The sequence below is a fragment of the Bos grunniens genome, chromosome 12 (genome assembly GCF_055505025.1).
Source record: "Bos grunniens cultivar Pamir isolate PY7600 chromosome 12, Bosgru_T2T1.0, whole genome shotgun sequence".
Lineage (NCBI taxonomy): Eukaryota > Metazoa > Chordata > Mammalia > Artiodactyla > Bovidae > Bos > Bos grunniens.
Window position 1 is genome coordinate 79,341,413 of NC_141176.1, and position 18,249 is coordinate 79,359,661.

An 18,249-nucleotide genomic window follows, 5' to 3' on the forward strand; every position below is an offset into this window, starting at 1 on the left:
TGTCCCGCGTGTAAAAGACCATCTGCCAAACTTTTGCCTTTCAGAATGGGATACACGTACAATGGGGCCACGTCTGTCATGTCTTCTCGGACAAAGTATCACGGCAGAGAAGGAGATCTTAAAACCCCAAACCCTTCAAAACAGTTTGACAAAAACGCATACGTCTAAAAAGAGAGCTGCCTTCAAGCTGTGTCTTGAGTTTGTTCTAAACGTGAACTGTTCACAAAATGATGCCATCAAGGCCCTCCTATAATTAACCCTCAAACTATTTTTAAAATATGAATTTGAAGAATTTGTTGATTCTTGGATGTAAATGTTCTTCTATAGTTACATACTAATCACTTCCTGTTGTGGCTTTCTATTAAAAAAAAATAAACAGGCTATTTACAAGATTTGTATATATCTTATACATCTGTGTTTAATACCAAAGATTCCAGCAGTGTTCATAATGTAGCCTTCTTAATCACCCATACCTTGCAGTATCCGTCCCCATTTTTTATGTGTTTTTTCCTTCATATATTAAACAGTGTATTGAGGAGTCATGACTTGTAAAACAGTTTGGGGGTGATCTGAGACTATTCCTCAGATGTCTGGGTGGAATGGACATATGCTGGCTGGGTAGAGCTGATTTCTAGCTGCTGACACCTGTCCGTCACCACTGTGCTTCTCAACGGCTGCTCCAGGAAGGGCTCATGGGGCCAAGATGCTACAGCCCACTACCCGGCCGGTCCTCCTTAAATACCTCCTCCTCCGGTATAGAGAGCAGATCTGGATGCACTGGTCATGGCCGACTCTGAGGCTGACAGAGGAGGGCCTGGAGCTGCACGGTCCCTGCCTCACGCAGGAACAATGGACCGAGTTCCTGAGGACCTGTGTCGCTCAGGCTGTGTGTGGGGAACCAACTGGCAATGGAGAGACAGCATTTTTTTCAAGATGTGTAAGTTCCTCCAGGGATCTCTGACCAGAGACAACGTTTCATTTCTCAAGCCAGCCCTTTCATCTCATATCCACAGGGCAATAGTTACCTCAGCCTGTGTGTGCCCGTCACTGCTCTGAGCGCTCTGTGTGCCCTCACTCACTGCAGCCTCATAGCCACCCTCTGAGGTAAGTACTGTAGGACCCTGAACTGGCAGAGGATGAAATGAAAGCAGAGAAGCTGAAGTGACTTGCCACAGCAAGCGACAAAACCTCAAGGACTTTGAACCGAGGCAGTCTAGGGTGAAGTATATACAGTCTCAGGCTGTGGCTACGAATCATTTAGCCATGTCATCTGTGACTCAGGTCCCCGACAATACCAGTCCCAGCATGGGTGACCGTGACATCTTCCTCAAGCCTGAAGGACTTAAAAGGAAAAATCACATTGTTTGGAGGTGCTCACTGAAAAGAAAATGGATGAGTTTATACAGTAAACTTTTTTTTTTTTACAGACCATGATAATACTTAATTACCTTTTCCGGGGATACAAATGAACTGAAAACCACTGAGGGAAGCTGGGTGCTATAAGCAATGTGGGCACAGGGTTTGGTGAATGTGTGTTTAAAACAAATTTTTAAATTCTTAGAGCTGTACTGGTAAAGAAAATATTTTGACTGTATTGAACTTTCACAGCTTCTGAAGAATTTCGGGCGAGAAGGGGTCAAAGTAACAGAAAAACTGTCAAGAGCCAGAAACATTAGCCACGTGTCCGTGACAGGAAATATAAGGCGATGGTCCAAAGGAAAACGGGCAATTCTAGTCCACCCTAACATGACAGGACTAAACAGAATATCAGCTTTTGCGACGCAGACGCATAAAGACTTGTGTTACTTAGCAGACGGTCGTCGTCTTTCCCCAGTCCTTGCCGTTTAGGAATGAAGACCTGGCAGACCCCGGGCTTGGGAGTTGAGGCCCGGTTTAAAGCCTGCTTTTGTCATTTTTCTAGTCATATGGCTTTTGGCAAGTTATTGTATAGCTTAGTTTCTCACATCTTTAAGAAGAAGATTAAAATAATATGTCTCAAAGTTGTTCTCATCAAATGAACTAATAACATACATTAAAACAGAACAAGGAGCTCAACAGATCTAAGTGGGTAAGTGAGTGAACACAGGAGCCCACGTGCCTTCCTAGGCATCGTTGTAGGTTGCTTATCTGTGTCTTCTACAGTGAAGATTTGATTCGGGGTTTATTTGAGCTTTTAGAAACTTACATTTAAAGCAGGTATATTTGCATTAAATGGCCTTAGTGGGAAGTTTTTAAAAAAGTAAGTGGCCCACAAGTAAAAAGGACCCTGGTGGGGCAGAAACAGATAAAAGAAAAATTGCTCTTTTAGATCACCATGTTACATGGCATAGCTACCAAGCAAGCTTAAATCCTTGAATGAGATGAGTTTAACTTGAAATCAGCTCTAATAACTCAGCCACAGTCACAAGGGTGTCATTGAGGGTTTTACTTGAAAGGCTGACAAAACAGAGTTCCAAACCCTAACAGACCATTTAGTTAAAATATTACTTTTTGGGGGGAAATAAAAGTACAGATAGTACCACAAAGTATAAAAAAATGCAAAAAACAGTTTCTGTGAATGTGTTGACTATCGATAATGTCACTGTTAAGAATATAACTAGTTTTGAGGTATTTTCTAATGCAGAAAGGGCATTTTAAAATATTTGTTGATTACCTAGCCATGTCATTATACATTTAAAGAGAAAAAAAAAAAAAAGAAAAAAAAAAAAGAAAAAAGTAAAAAAGAAAAAAAACTACAGACACATATGAATTCAGGATTGATTCAATCTATTCTATTCATAGTCTGATAAATTAACTGATATTTAAAATGGCTACATTTTATTCATAAAATATCCAAGGTTAAGGGTATGCTGCAGAAATAGTATTTTAAGTTCTAAAACATGCTTACAGAGGCCAAAAGCTGCATATGGTAAAAGTACTTCTGGAAAATGTAGTTAATATGGGCAAACTATATTCTTATTAACTCTAAACTTACTTCTAGATGAAACATAAGCTGTCTACTCTTAAAATTTCACTGATTTCCACCAATTGCATTTTAAGGATACAGAACTTTATAGTGAAACACTTCCAACAGGACAATGTACATAAGAAAGATATTTTTTTTTAAAGTTTAAATGCAAACTAAACCCTGCTATTAGTTTAAAAAAAAATTCACTTAAAAATTAGTTGAAAAAAATACACCTAAACACTAGAGCACTGTTCTGAAGAAAAAACTTTTTATGACTTCAGTGACACATTATTTTTAAGCAGCAGCAGCAGCATTCTTAAACACCTTTATATGCTTCAAAATACTGTTGACAATTTGTGTGTGATTTTTTTTTAACACTGCATTAGGTGCCATTAAAGAGACTCTTGTTCTCTGAGAGCCGGTTTCCTTGTTATTGCAGGAGATACTGTCAGGCAGGACAATTATAGTTGTGTGTAGGCAGTGCTGAAATACCATGATACCAAATACTGCTGAAGTCTGGACGGACCTCCTGACGCACGGGGTGACAGTTACACGTCTGAAGAGTCACTCCATTCAGTCACGGTTACTAAGCTGCTTTTCAGTGTACTGGACTCATCCTGAGGTCCTGTGTGGGAGACAGGGAGGGAGGGAGAGGAGGCCCCCGTGATTAAACGAGCACATTGTCCAGCCAGTAAAAGCTTCATAACTTCACACTGTAATTCGTCACTCGGGCCCGTCGGCTTGCCAACCCCACCCCCAGCTCCCACAGGCTGGGGCAGGATGCTGCGGACCATCCCACCACTGCGGTACGGCCATGTCTTTAGGTCAGCCTCACAGGGCCCTCGTAGCAAAGCTTCCACCCGGCCCCCACCTCCTGGCATTCAGCACAGCGCCTGGAGGTGGGCAGCCATTAAGAGAGGAGAATAAAATTAACAAGCCAGGGAGAGACTAAATGCTAAAAATATGTTCTCTAGCATAGATGAGCTTAAAGGTGAAGTTAGATCAAAAGTGCCTTGAGCCACTGAAACAGAGTACAGAGAATTCCACTTGAGCATAAGTAGGGATGTTTTCTTTGAGGGGCGTGGGGTCATGGCACCGGCAGGAGGAAATGTACTCAGCGCATTCTGAGTGTCCCGAGTCCTTCCACAGTCATTGTAGCGTAAACGCGTCTTTTGCTTTTTCAATGATGAGGATGGATGCTGAGACATAGCACAGAAAACTTATGATGGTGACAGAACAGGTCAGTGTTAACACCTGACACATTGGTGGAGAGAAGAGATCAAGTGAAGACAGAGGCAGCAATGGTTCATCTTAGAAATGCGGGGGGCGGGGTACAAGATCCTGCTATAAACAGACCAAGAGATGTGCATGTATTCATTTAAAATTATAGATGGGGGAACGAAAGTACCGAAGAGGGGGCATGAGAGGTGCAGGCAGTGGAGAAGGAGCCAAATCTTCATCTGTCTTATCAGCACCTAGAAAGTTCACGTCTAAAATCGATGAGTCTAGAAGCAAGTCTTGGAGAAGGCAATGGCAACCCACTCCAGTACTCTTGCCTGGAAAATCCCATGGACGGAGGAGCCTGGTGGGCTGCAGTCCATGGGGTCGCTAAGAGTCAGACACGACTGAGCGACTTCACTTTCACTTTTCACTTTCATGCACTGGAGAAGGAAATGGCAACCCATTCCAGTGTTCTTGCCTGGAGAATCCCAGGGATAGGGGAGCCTGGTGGGCTGCCATCTCTGAGGTCGCACAGAGTCGGGCACGACTGAAGCAACTTAGCAGCAGCAGCAGCAGAAACAAGTCTGAGCCGGTTACTTGCAGGGATGTAAGGATGGCTGGGAGGAGGCACTGTGGGTATGTAGGGGGCAGGAGGGGTTGGGGGGATGTGGAAAAGAACTTCTCTGATTTAAAAAAATACAAATTATATTTTCTGATTTTAAAGATTAAATGTGTTGAGAAGTTAAGTGAGTGGACTTATTATCCAGACTCTAGCCTGGGTGGATAGGATCAATGGCAGTAAACAGTTTCCCTGGTCCTTCATTCCACTGGCTACAATGTTCCAAGAAGAATCTTCCTTGGAAGAAAATAACAATATTTAACACACAGATGAATACAGGAAGATAGTCATGAAAAAAGTGGCCTCATTTAGGTATGTATCAGAAATGTAAATTTCTAGGAGGCATCTACGTGAAGAGTATTTGTAGGGCCACTTTCAAAAATAGATGTTTAAAATTTTTAAAGACAAAAGATTAGAAACTGAAATTAAAATTTAGAAAATTAGTAAATAGATACTAAACCAGTAAGTTGTTCACATTCAGTCCTTATTAAAATGATGTTTTTTACGTCACTCAGTCGTGTCCAACGTTTTTGTGACCCCACAGACTGTAGCCTGCCAGGCTCCTCTGTCCATGGGATTTCCCAGGCAAAAATACTGGAGTGGGTTGCTATTTCCTTCTCCAGGGGATATTTCTGACACAGGGATCAAACCCACATCTCCTGCTTGGCAGGCAGATTCTTTTCCCCTGAGCCACCAGGGAAGCCCGTTAGGGTAGTCTGGTATTTATAAAGGCTTCCGGTAGACACCAAAACTGCAAACCTTCTCCCTTTGGTCCTTTTGGGTTAGCTGCAACCCAGGCATTTGGCACTTGAGTAGAATTTGACTCATTCTTCACAGGTGGAGGAGGTTCCTTCTGTTCTCGCCCAGCTTTTCTCCCTATAGATCTGTCTTCCTCTAAGGATGATATGTCCCAGTCATCATCGTCCACATCTGTACACTAAAAAAAAAAAAGCGGAGAAAAATGAATGTTCCCTAAAGAAACCGTGTGTGTTAGAGCCCCTCAAACAGACTGGGCCACTGACGCTAAATGGTAAGAAGTTGGGAGCCTCAGAGGGTCTCTCATTTGGTCATCTCCGAGGGCGATGAAATGGGTTTGGAAATCTGTGCTTCGAAAGCAGAGGGAACCACATCTTTTTGTCTGTTGTCATGGAAATGTATGTTTCCTATGCAGCAATCGTGAATTTAGAAAATTCCAGAAACTACGTTGTAAAGTCAAGTCAGGATGCTCCCCAAGGAGCAGTAAGACCAGCTCTGGGGCTCTTACCTCTGTGATGCTAAGACATTTAACTGCAGGAGACGTCACACGAGGGCCCTGCAAAAGCGGCCCCGATGGGAAGGACTGTGTATTTCTCCAGTGCACCTTGTAAGGAAGACACGGTGGCTCTTGACTGATGTGACTTTTTGTCATTTTGGGCTTGGGTAACACAAATGGCACTAACTTATGAAAGTAGTTGGACAGAATGCTCTGGATTCCACAGATGAGCAGGGAAGAATTAAATCTAATGTAGGTGAAAAATTAAAGAAAGAGCAACTACTACTGGAAGTCCCGGTCAACACAGAGAAGCCCACCCAGGTCTCCATCCACAGGAGCACTTCCGGGGCCTGGTGCCAGACCTTGGAGCGTGCCCAAAGTCTCAGGGAGGAGACTCGGCTTTGTCCTCCGCTCGGGTCACAGTCTCTCTAAAGCATGTCATGGACTCCAGCTGCCAAGTGGGGTAAACTCTAAAAAGTCCCGATTTCCCTTCCAGGTCCTATCTTGGTAGCAAAAAGGTTCCTGGACTCATATCTGAAAGCCCAGATTCTATTCAGTCACAAGTTTCTGTGAACAAACTACCTAATATCTACCAGTGTCAAATAATACACGTGGCAGGATTCTGAAAACCTGTAAAACCTGATAAGCGTAAGATGTATTATTACCAGTTATCCTTTCAGTATCTTTGATTCCCTATGGAAATGCAATACTGAAAACAAGATAAAGTAAAAATCTCTACTGTACTAAATAATTGTATTTGTTTTACATTTCACTACAAAATACAATTATTATGATATATTCATTAAAAGATGAATTTGTGTATGTTTAACAAGTAAAAGTGATTTCACCTTTAGATCTTCTTTTAGTTCTTTTTTGATGAATGAGTCAGCAACATTAATTCCACCAACTGGCTTATTCATATTTCTGTGATTTGAAATCGTCTTTTCAACTTTTCCAGTTAATGTTTTAATGGAGGTTCCTATAGGACCCATAGAAAACAGGTAACGTTTTAAAAATTAGTCTTCAGTTCCAAAATAATCTTACAATGTGAGAGAGTCTGTGTGTTAGTTGCTCAGTTGTGTCCAACTCTGTGTGACCCCATGGACTATAGCCTGCCAGGCTCCTCTGTCCATGGGATTTTCCAGGCAAGAATACTGAAGTGGGTTGCCATTTCCTTCTCCAGAGAGAGTCCAAGCATCACAGATAATGCCTTTTAAAAAATCATGATCCTCTAGACTAGAAGAATAAAATTTTTAGTTTAAATCAAAAAAGGATGTCATTCAGACTCATGATCAGAAACTTTAATTTCAGTGAGGCAGCCTGTGTGAATGGATATTCATATGGTATTTTCAAAAACAATTATTTTAAAAGTTATATTTTACATGATTCTAAAAATACATGGTATACACAAATTCTATACAATAAACTAATTACATCTGATATATTTAAAATATAGAATTTTTAAGTTGCATTAAACAGAGTTTCTTTCTTTCTTTTTTTAATGACCCTTTTGCCTCTTCTCCTTGGCAAATTATCAGCAATCACCAACTTGGACCTCACGTTCCTTTAGAATTGCCCTGTTTCCAAAAGGCAGCATGGTGTGTTAGAACAGTTATTCTCAAGGACACACAGTATTAGGGGTTAAATTGTGTCCCAAATGCGTACGTTGACGTCCTTACGCCCATTACCTCAGAAGGTGACCTTATTTGGAGACAGGACCTTTAAAGAGGTAATTAGGTTAAGGTGAGGTCATTAAGGAGGACCCTAATCTAACACAACTGGTGTCCTTGGACAAGAGTGGGAAATTTGGACACAGAGGCACCCACAGAGAAAGGCAACGTGAGGAGACATAGGGAGGAGACAGCCATCTACAAGCCAAGGACAGAGACTCAGAGCAGGTCCTCTCCTCATAGCTCTCAGAAGAATCCAACCTGGCCACCTTGATTGTGGTCTTACAGCTCCTATGAGGCAGATTCTGTGGTTTAAGCCACACCGTGTACTTCATTACAGCAACCCTGCGTTTGTTACTAATACACCCAGACATGCCCAACCCCTTCCTCTCCTTCCACCTGAACATCAACTACTTGCTAAGCTCCTTCCATTTTTCCTCAGGCATCAACAATTTTTAGATTAACCCCATACTTTCTTTCCTTGTGGCTCCGATTGTAAAGAATCTGCCTGCAATGCAGTAGACCCGAGTTGGATCCCTGGGTTGGGAAGATCCCCTTGAGAAGCCAATGACTACTCACTGCAGTATTCTTGCCTGGAGAATTTCAAGGACAGAGGAGCCTGGCAGCCTACAGTCCATGGGGTCGCAGAGTCGGACAAGACTGAGGGACTAGCACTTTCATTTTATGGTCACATCGTTTCCTCGAGAACTTTCTCAGCTCAGATGCCCGGTATGGAGAGCTGAGAACCACTGTCCACAGAAGCATTGTGGTTGATAACCACTGTCCTAAAATCAAAATTTCCAGATGGGTTTTCAGTAAAGGAAAGCTTACCTGTGGGCTTGGGGGAAATATCAGAGTCCTCAATTTCACTTCCCTCGGTCCAGTCAGTGTCGCTTTTGACGACGGTGCTCTTTCCGAAACTACTCTTGTTGCTTTTAGACGACAACACAGGGAGTACATCTGGGGAAGCGAACGCCTGGACGAGGTCGTCAGCATCCAGCTCCTCCTCGGAACTGAAGGGAGGAGTCCTAAACAAAACAAAGCGCAAACAGGGGGCGCTGTTTCCATGTTTCAGGGTTTACAGACAATATGGAGAAGGCAATGGCACCCCACTCCAGTACTCTTGCCTGGGAAATCCCATGGACGGAGGAGCCTGGTGGGCTGCAGTCCATGGGGTCGCTAAGAGTCGGACACGACTGAGCGACTTCACTTTCACTTTTCACTTTCATTCAGTGAAGGAAATGGCAACCCGCTCCAGTGTTCTTGCCTGGAGAATCCCAGGGACGGGGGAGCCTGGTGGGCTGCCGTCTATGGGGTCGCACCGAGTCAGACATGACTGACGTGACTTAGCAGCAGCAGCAGCAGCAGCAGCATGCCCCTTAAAGAGGTCGGAACTTTCTCAAGAGAGCCTAACAAACGCCTGCGTGGCCACAGAACAAGATGGCGGCCAGGCCGAGGACTTATTACGCAAAAGGCGGACTGGTCATTTCAAATTTATATCTGCCAACCACATGCCACATAGCATAAATTTACCAAAGTGGACTGAAGTTAGGACATTACTCCTCTAAACTCAAATTTTGTATTTTTTTAATATTAGTTTTTACACACCTAAGAAACATATTTTAGAGTGGAAAAAAATATTTCTGGGATGAAACTATGCTGTCTTTTAAAATAGTGTCATTTGCAAAGAGTCCACACGACTGAGGACACGCGCAGGCATGCATGCATGTATTACTTATAGCTTACCTTTATACTGTACCCTACCAAGTACTTTTATATTAATACACACACTCATTTGTAATATGTAAATCATCACCCCACTTTAAAGTGAAACAAATTCAGAGCAGTATCCATTCATTTAAAAAATATTCACTGAGCACTTAAATTCCAATGTTCAGTTACATTACATCCCATGAAATAAAGCTCTTCCCATGAGATTATTACATGATAAGTGCTTCTAAAGGGTGAGTTATCATTTATAGTGTCTTTATTATATTTATTCTCTCTACTATGGAATTCAATTATCATAAAATTAGTTTTACTCATAATTAATAACAATAATATACCTACAACTTATTGAGTACCCACAAGTGCCAAGCACTGAGGCCAAGTCCTTTTCATATGTTCTCATTTTAATTTGTAGAACTATCCTGTGAAAGAGGAGGCATCATCCCATCTTACAGATAGAACAACTGAGGCTTAAAACAGGTAATCACCTGAGTCAGTGTGACACAGTTAAGGAATGACTGAGATAGGGTTCTCAGTATCCTAAGCGAGCCTAAGAGAGTAAGGTCTAAGGCCGTTAACAACTTCCACAAGAAGCTGGAACACTAAAATTCTATCCAGATACACCATCATGGGTCCAGCCACTAAAAAGCAACATCATGCATTTAATTTATCACGTTTATGGAAAATTACTAAACTAGGCAGGGGTGGGGGTGGGAAATAACAAACATGACTCAGGTGTGGTCCCACTTGTTAAGGGAGGCCACAAGTGCTACTGACAAAGAAACGAAGGTGTAACAAAGGAATCACAGATTAAATATGATATGTAATAATTATGGCTCTAGTGAACCACAATGAACATACTAATTTACAGTGAAAGGAATGCTCAGTGAAAAGAACTTTTAAAAACTACCTTGCCCTGCTCCCTTGGTACTCACACAATAGTGGAAGACCTCCTGGGAAGATGATCTTCTGTGGCATTTTTCGTAACTCTAAAAGCAAGAGAAAAATATTTCCAGCATGAGCAAATCATGTAATTTAAAATAGAGTTCCATGGAATTGGTGATTTTTGCTTTATTAGAGGGTGAGCAGTTATGAGTCTCCCTGAACTTAGAGAAGGGTAGGCATTCCAAGTGTGATTCTCTGTTGAGTCACACATTGCTGTGGGCTGAATGCTTGTGGCCCCCTAATATTCCTGTGTTGAAGCTCTGGCCCTCAGTGTGATGGTATCTGGAGATGGGGTGATTTGGTTTAGATGAGGTCATGAGGATGGGGCCCACACAGAAAGGAATTAGTGCCCCCGTGGGTAAAGGAAGAGAGACCAAGGCTCTCTTGTTCTCCTTGGCATATGAGGACACAGTAAGAAGCTGATGAGAGAGTCATTTCCTAGGCAGGTTGATAGGAAATCTAGGGGTCCCCAAGGAGAGAGGGGTCTGGAATTCTTAAGGAGGAAGAAAGGACAAACTTTTCACAGTCTTTGTAGACCAGGACCTGGGGACTGGAGTCGATGAAAATGAGAGGGTAACAGGCAGGAAGGCCAGGGGTCTCCAAATGGAGGAAATAGCCTGCAAGTGTCAGACATTTTTATCTCTCTTAAGCGGCAGGAGGAAACAAACTAGCAATATTTTTTCCTTCTCTATACAAATTTAAAGGGAGGTTTCTCTTAAAATACTGTGTTGCCATAATGACACCTGGTTTCACCTGAAGTTAGCTATTCTTGAGCCTAGAGATAACCAATGCCTTTTTCTTATGGAAATGTTTGTCTTAAGCTATGCTAATGTACTATGTCTTTACCCCAAACTCTGTCTCCAAGTCGGTTCCGCCTCTTGGCCCAGAACCTACTTGACAAACCAGTATGTTATACTCAGATATTGTTCCCCTAATCTATGTAAATGAAACTATTTGTATGGTGATTTGCCCTTCTTCAAGATTCAAGTTAATCATTTTATGGCCCAGGATAAACCATTTGGTGCCAAGATTATCCCAAAATGCATCTTATGGGTGAGGGGTCTGGTGCCATTCTGAATTTTAAGACATTCCTTTCTTTCATTAACAGACTGCTAGTGACTATATAACATCCAGCTGAAGACTAGCAGGGGGGTACTCTTTCTGCCCCCTTCTGATGCCTATGTCAGAAGCTTTCTCTATCTCCTTTATACTTTAATAAACCTTTATTACACAAAAGCTCTGAGCGATCAAGCCTTGTCTCTGGCCCCGGATTGAATTCTTCTCCTCCGGGGGCCAAGAATCCCGGTATATTCTCGTGATTCAACAACAACCTTTCACTGACCATCTGTAAGTCCTGGGAGAGAAGCCTCCCAGAACCTGACTATGTTGGCTGGCACCCTGATCTCAGAGTTCCACCCTCCAGAAGTGTTAGAAAATATATTTCTGTTATTTAAGCCACCCAGTCAATAGTATTCTGTTATAGCAGCCCAAGCTGAGACAAATATTTTAAAAAAAAATTAGAGTTGAAAATACTCACTTTGGAACAGATGTTCTATCAGAAAAAACAGGTCTTTGTCTAATCAGCTGTCTGCTTTTGGGAGGAAGGTGAATTGCTTTGGGTAGTTCTCCAGCTGAAAGGGTGTCCATTTGAGAAGCACCATACCTGTCTGGAATAGTAGTGTCATTTGTGAGTCTCCACTGCATGAAAAGCAGAAGAAAATGCTACAATATCATCTACATTGGCACTGAAACAAACAAGCCCATCTCAAGGGTCTAGAGTCCACACTACAGGAGGTTTTTAATTGTAAAAATACAATCTAAAATGAAACATTTAATGGTTCAAGCAGTAACAGAGTTGCCAATTAAGTGCCAAGGTTTGTGAACCATATAAAATCATGAAACGGTTGCTCTATTAATACTTCCGCAGACATGAAATGGCAGTGGGTGACAGGCTTACCTGTGGACAGCAGTGTTCTCTCTTCAATTTTACAGCTGACCTGATGTTCAAGGAATTCTCGAATTTGCTGAATGTTAGGTATTTGTCTTTCTCGCTCATGTCTTGTTGATTCTACAGTTCTTAGCACTCTATTCAAGTGATCACTTGGAATACCACGTATATCCTGAAGGAACAAAACATTAAGTTAATCAATTATCCTTTGATGTTTTTCATTTCATGGATGTCTGTCTGCATTAACTGTGCCAATCTTTTGTCCTGACTGCTGCATGTAAGATGGGGATGCCCTGACATATAATACATGGTCCCAGCCCCAAAAGGAGCTCAAGGTGCAACGGGACACATAAGGAGCATGTAAGATTATACATGGCTGGTTAGGGATACTGTGCATTTGGGATCAGGACTAAATGCATGGAAGGCATGTGAGTGACTGATTATGACTGATTAACCAACAATGCAAGATGTGTGATAAAGACCGAATGAGTCTACAAGGGCCGGAGGAATTCAGAGATTCAGGCCATCAGAGGCCTCAGTGGCCCAAGAAGGCTTAAGGTGGAGGCTGGGCTGTGCCCTGAAGGATGGGTGGATGAAACAAGTAAAAAGAAGGGTGGGATCAGATGGGGCACCTTGTGGGGAAGGCAGCCAATGAGGCAGTACCGGTCAAGGTGTCCAGGGGTTAATGCTACAAAGGAACAGGTGAGGAGAGCAGAAAAGGAGACTGATGCCACAATGAAAAACTTCAAGGCTAGTTATGCCACAGGTAAGAGAAAAATCATCAGGCTTTCAATTATGAAAATGCCATAATTTAAGAGGTGACTTGAGAAAATTCTTCAGGATTTGAAAGGTTCTAAGACGAAAATCAGTTAAAGAGTGATTTATTCATTTATTCAATATCAGTGTCACACACACACTCCCATCTCCTCCCCCACCTTTCCCTCAGTCTTCCTCATTCCAGGAAGTGGCCCCACCACCCATCCAGCTGCCCAGGGCAGTAATCTTCATCATCAGATCGACTGCCACCTCCAAGCAGTTTCTCTGACCTCAATTATTCAATCCCTTCTACTTTTCCTTCATTTCACATCCTATAATCATTATGGATCTACCAGCTGTTTGTGTGAGCAGTGTTCAGCGCCTGTCTTCCTATACCCTGATGCTGGATGCAAAGACACAATTCTGTACAAATGTCAATTCTTCCTAAATAATACACAACATTTAAAGCAATTCCAATCAGAATACCAGCAAGGATTATTTTGGAACTGCAGCAGCTGTTTCTAAAGTTCACTGGAAAACAAAATATGAAAGAACTGCCAAGACATTTTTGAAATAAGAGTAATAAAAAGGCATGGCCTATAACAGATACTAAAATACAGGACAAAGGTACTAAAATTAAACCAGTATGGTGTTAGCAAACAAATACCAAAAAATTGAAAGGATAAAATCATTGAACATCCAAAAATAAATCCAAATGTATATAAAGATGTCCTTTATGACTGCTATTTCAAACAAACAAACAAAGGGTGGGTTATTCAACAAAAGATATTGAAACAACTGATCCAACTGGAAATAAATTTAGATCCCCAACTCAGTGTTTCCAAACTTAATTGTTAAAGCCCAGATAGACAAAAAAGTAAACAAAAAACTATGCATTACATTAAAAAAGGGTGTTTTACTGAGGAAACCAGAAGGGAAAGAGACACGTGTACCCCAATATTCATCACAGCACTGTTTATAATAGCCAGGACATGGAAGCAACCTAGATGCCCATCAGCAGATGAATGGATAAGAAAGCTGTGGTACATATACACAATGGAGTATTACTCAGCCATTAAAAAGAATACATTTGGATCAGTTCTAATGAGGTGGATGAAACTGGAGCCTATTATACAGAGTGAAGTAAGCCAGAAAGAAAAACACCAATATAGTATACTAACACATATATATGGAATTTAGAAAGATGGTAACAATAACCCTGTGTACAAGACAGCAAAAGAGACACTGATGTATAGATCAGTCTTATGGACTCTGTGGGAGAGGGAGAGGGTGGGGAGATTTGGGAGAATGGCATTGAAACATGTATAATATCATGTATGAAACGAGTCGCCAGTCCAAGTTCGATGCACAATACTGGATGCTTGGGACTGGTGCACTGGGACGACCCAGTATGGGGAGGGAGCAGGGAGGAGGGTTCAGGATAGGGAACACAGGTATACCTGTAGAGGATTCATTTCAATATTTGGCAAAATTAATACAATATTGTAAAGTTTAAAAATAAAATTAAAAAAAAAAAGGAAAAGTAAAAAAGGGTGTTTTTATATTTATAGGATAAAAGTAAATGTCCCAAATAAAACATATAACCCCAAAACCATATGCAGCTACAACAGGAGCTCTCACACACTCATAGGGATATGTCAATGTTTACACTTTGGAAAATTATTTGGCTACACCTACTAAAACTAGAAATTTCAATCCTAGATATACATCCAAGAGAAAGGAATGTTCATGTCCACCAAAAGACAGTACAAGAATGTAAAGCCCAAAAGCCCCAAACTGGAAATCCAAATGGCCCTCAACAGGAGAACAGATAAAATGTAGTGTATTTATACACCACAGTATTATAGTACAAACTATGTAAAATGAAATAATACGAATGAATCTTAAAGAAAAATCATAAGCAAAACAAATGACACAAATACTACACGGTGTAGGATTCCACTCATATGAGGTTTAAGAACAAACAAAACTAAATCTAAATAGCCATTGCCTCTGGTTGGGGAGTATGGAGCAATATCGACTTAGGAAAGCCAGAGTCTTCTAGGATATTGGAAATGAAGGATTTCTTGACCTGGGTGGTAGTTACAGATCATACACACACACACCACATACAGACATACAAATCTGTAAATACACATCTTTGTATACACACATACATTCAGATACACACAAATGTATGCACATATGTAGACACACATATACACATGTATGCATACAGATTCTTGCACCTATATACACCGATCAACATACACAAACACAGCACGTGCATCTGCACACATAAACATGCATGCAGTGCATGTACACAGTGCACACGTGTCCATGTGCACACCACTGCATAAATCACCCACAGATGTATGCATACTTTTGCATTACACATTCATACATGCACATGTAATATGTATACTCATATGCAGAAACAGGAATATATAAATTCAGGTTGTTCAATTAAGTTTGTGTATTTCATGTATGCAACTATTCAATCTGGCAACACCATGAAATACAATTCATTCACCCATTCATTTAATAAGTGCTGCTGATTTTGTAATAGACATAGTTTGGAGCTAACATCAGAATGTAAGCAGCTCTGCAACTGCCTAGAGGCAAATCCTGGCTCCTTCATCACTAACGTGTGACCTGAATCAATGACTTCACCTCTGCAAAATGCAGATGAACTGACTGCCACTTACCTCAGAGATCAATCTCTAGGTTTAAATGAGTTAACACTGGGAAAGCTCTCTGAAAGGTGTCAGGCACACGGTGAATGCCAGCAAAGTGTTTAATGAATCATGTCGCATCAGGCTCTGGTCTCCAAATGTAACAGAACTGACATGCCACCTCCTCTTCTCTGATCATTTATTATTTAGAAAACAAAATAAAACTAACCAGTAAATATTCCCAAAGTGGGTGAACTTACTGCATTAATTCCCAAGGTTTCCAGTTTCTCCACCAAACTCTGCTCTAAGACGGTTCTTATTTCCTTAGTGAGGGAAGGGTTATTCTTCAAAGTTTTCCTTATATGTATCTTGTTGTCATATAATTTCTGTTCATTTTCTCTTCCTAAAATAAGGTTTTTATAATGTGTTAAAAGGAATTAAACAAATGTATCAAACCTCTAAGCAGAAAATGGCAAAACACAACTTCTAAACAGCAAGCAAGCATTTATAATGTTTTCAGGTCTGAATATTTTAGTCATTCAGCACAATATATAATCCATAAGTATTATAGCTGTTAAAATTATCTTAAGCCTGCTTCAAAACTTCAGGATCTTCAAAGACTTTTTCTTGATTACTCAACCAAATTATAGCTAGATAAGTAATGTGAGAAATAAGTCTCTAGGGAAGCAAAATGGGAAAAAAAAAAGTATTTAAAAGTTTAATGTTTTATCCTAAAATTATTTTTACTACTTCCTAAAGAAATCATCTCTCCTAAATCCAGTTAGAATTTAGGTATCATCTAATGAAGAAAAAGCCTTATTTCTTTTAAATAATTAAGTTTTATGTAATGAATTTAGTGGATGTTAAGTTCACATAAAATTTCAAAATGTGAAGATTATGATCTCTCTCAAAATACTTACCAAAATGAAAAAGAAATTGACAAAAGTCTTAGGAAAAGTATATTTTGCTTAAAACAACCTGAAGTTTGAAACAAAAAATAACAGGACAGAGTCTCTTAATGTGTCCTTCCTTATTCCTTTTATTTCCTTCCAGAAAAAAATGTCTTAAGTTTAAGAAGGTTTGGAGAAAGGGGCAGGACTGTATGACCTTGAACAACCGAGTGCTTATGTCAAAGGAAAATGAAGGCTTAGGAAACAGTTTCAGTGCTGAGCAGTTCAGACCCTTAGTGAACATCACAGGCAGATCTGGAGAAGGTGATGATGGTACTATCGTCACTCTGAAGCCTGTTCTCCTAACAAAAGCATTTCACCCAAAGAAAGTGGCACCAAATGCCACTGCCCAGGTCTGGGGCTACAGGTCTCCACAGAGACCCCATTCTTTCAAGGCCTCACCTGCCTCAGCAGATGGGACTTTTAGGTTCCCATGGCACGTGGATTTGAAGAATATCTTAACAACATGCCTTTTGGTTAAGATGCTTTCTAAACACTAGTTCAATTCCAACAGTAAAGAATATTTCTGTCCCTTATTAACAAATTTCAGGCAAAATTAGCCACATTATTATTGGTCCATTATATAGAAGGGAAAAACCTGCATGATGATGCTTTTCTACACTTTGCTACCATGGCTTGCTAAATCAAAATTATGAAATTTTATATGAGTCTATATGGATAAAAGTCAGACGTAATCTTAAATTTTATATTCTCAGCATTTATGCTGCTGTTTTCCCAATATTCTAAAACTACAAAAAAAAAAAAGAACTTCTGCCCTAGGAACTGAGTCCATCAAAACCTAGAGGGCTTAGCCGCAGACATGGCTGTCGCTGACTCTGGCTGCTGGTTGGCCATCAAGCCTGCAACTGTCTAGGGCTGAAAGTAAAAAGAAGTACCAAGAGAGAGCCTGGAAGTCATAGAGCTACTGTTGAAATAGAAGCACCTCCTGTCTCAATTAGGCAAAGACAATTCTTTGGCCAGCACCTCAGATATAAAGGAAACAACACAGAAGCCCAGTCCGAAGAGAGGCTCCGGGACATGGGGCCACAAGCAGGGGTCACGTGACACCCGGAACAGACTGACCACAGTCTAGAAGAGTTGCAAGGCCGTTGATAGAGGTAACTGAATTCATTTGCTGGCTCGTCCAAGTTCACCTTCAGCCCTGATGGCAAGTTCATTTTGATGCCTAAGTTCCCCCAAATGATGGGAGATTTCCCTCTGTCCTTAAATTCCTTCATAAGTGGGTGCTCACTTTGGAAAGTCATTTGTGAATAATTAGAAAAACTTTTATATGAAGAAGTCTTATGACCCTGGGGCTGGCAAGACAGAAGCAAGACAAAGAAGGTAGAATAGATAAGAAAATAATAAAGATAAACCTTTTCTGTAAAGGTGAAATGAATGACTTGAAAGACGATCAGAACTGAAGATTTTAAATAAAGCACATATTGTCTCACCAAGATCAAGACAAACTATTCTAGAAATCTGCATTTCCTCTAATTAAAAAATGTAAAGCATGCCCAAGCAGATGGCCAGGCTAA

The 18,249-nt window shown here is 40.9% G+C and overlaps 2 protein-coding genes across 14 annotated transcripts in view; one reads left to right on the forward strand and one right to left on the reverse strand.

Moving 5' to 3' along the window:
• CLDN10 (claudin 10) overlaps positions 1-2,639 on the forward strand; it is a 107,001-nt gene extending 104,362 nt beyond the window's left edge. For 4 of the 5 annotated variants that reach the window (XM_086330287.1, XM_086330291.1, XM_086330288.1 and 1 more), the window contains one exon: positions 45-392. In XM_086330287.1, coding sequence (XP_086186413.1) covers positions 45-168 — 124 coding nt within the window. In that variant the 3' untranslated portion in view covers positions 169-392. Of the gene's footprint in view, positions 1-44 lie in introns of all 5 variants that reach the window. The other variant, XM_086330286.1, reaches the window with a different exon arrangement.
• A 110-nt stretch (positions 2,640-2,749) lies between these two features.
• Positions 2,750-18,249, reverse strand: part of DZIP1 (DAZ interacting zinc finger protein 1) — a 51,345-nt gene continuing 35,845 nt past the window's right edge. For all 9 annotated transcript variants that reach the window (XM_086330282.1, XM_086330275.1, XM_086330281.1 and 6 more), the window contains 8 exons: positions 16,022-16,164; positions 12,340-12,502; positions 11,920-12,049; positions 10,373-10,426; positions 8,541-8,737; positions 6,888-7,018; positions 5,547-5,724; positions 2,750-3,572 (listed from right to left, as the gene is read on the reverse strand). In XM_086330282.1, coding sequence (XP_086186408.1) covers positions 3,496-3,572; positions 5,547-5,724; positions 6,888-7,018; positions 8,541-8,737; positions 10,373-10,426; positions 11,920-12,049; positions 12,340-12,502; positions 16,022-16,164 — 1,073 coding nt within the window. In that variant the 3' untranslated portion in view covers positions 2,750-3,495. The remainder of the gene's footprint in view (positions 3,573-5,546; positions 5,725-6,887; positions 7,019-8,540; positions 8,738-10,372; positions 10,427-11,919; positions 12,050-12,339; positions 12,503-16,021; positions 16,165-18,249) is intronic.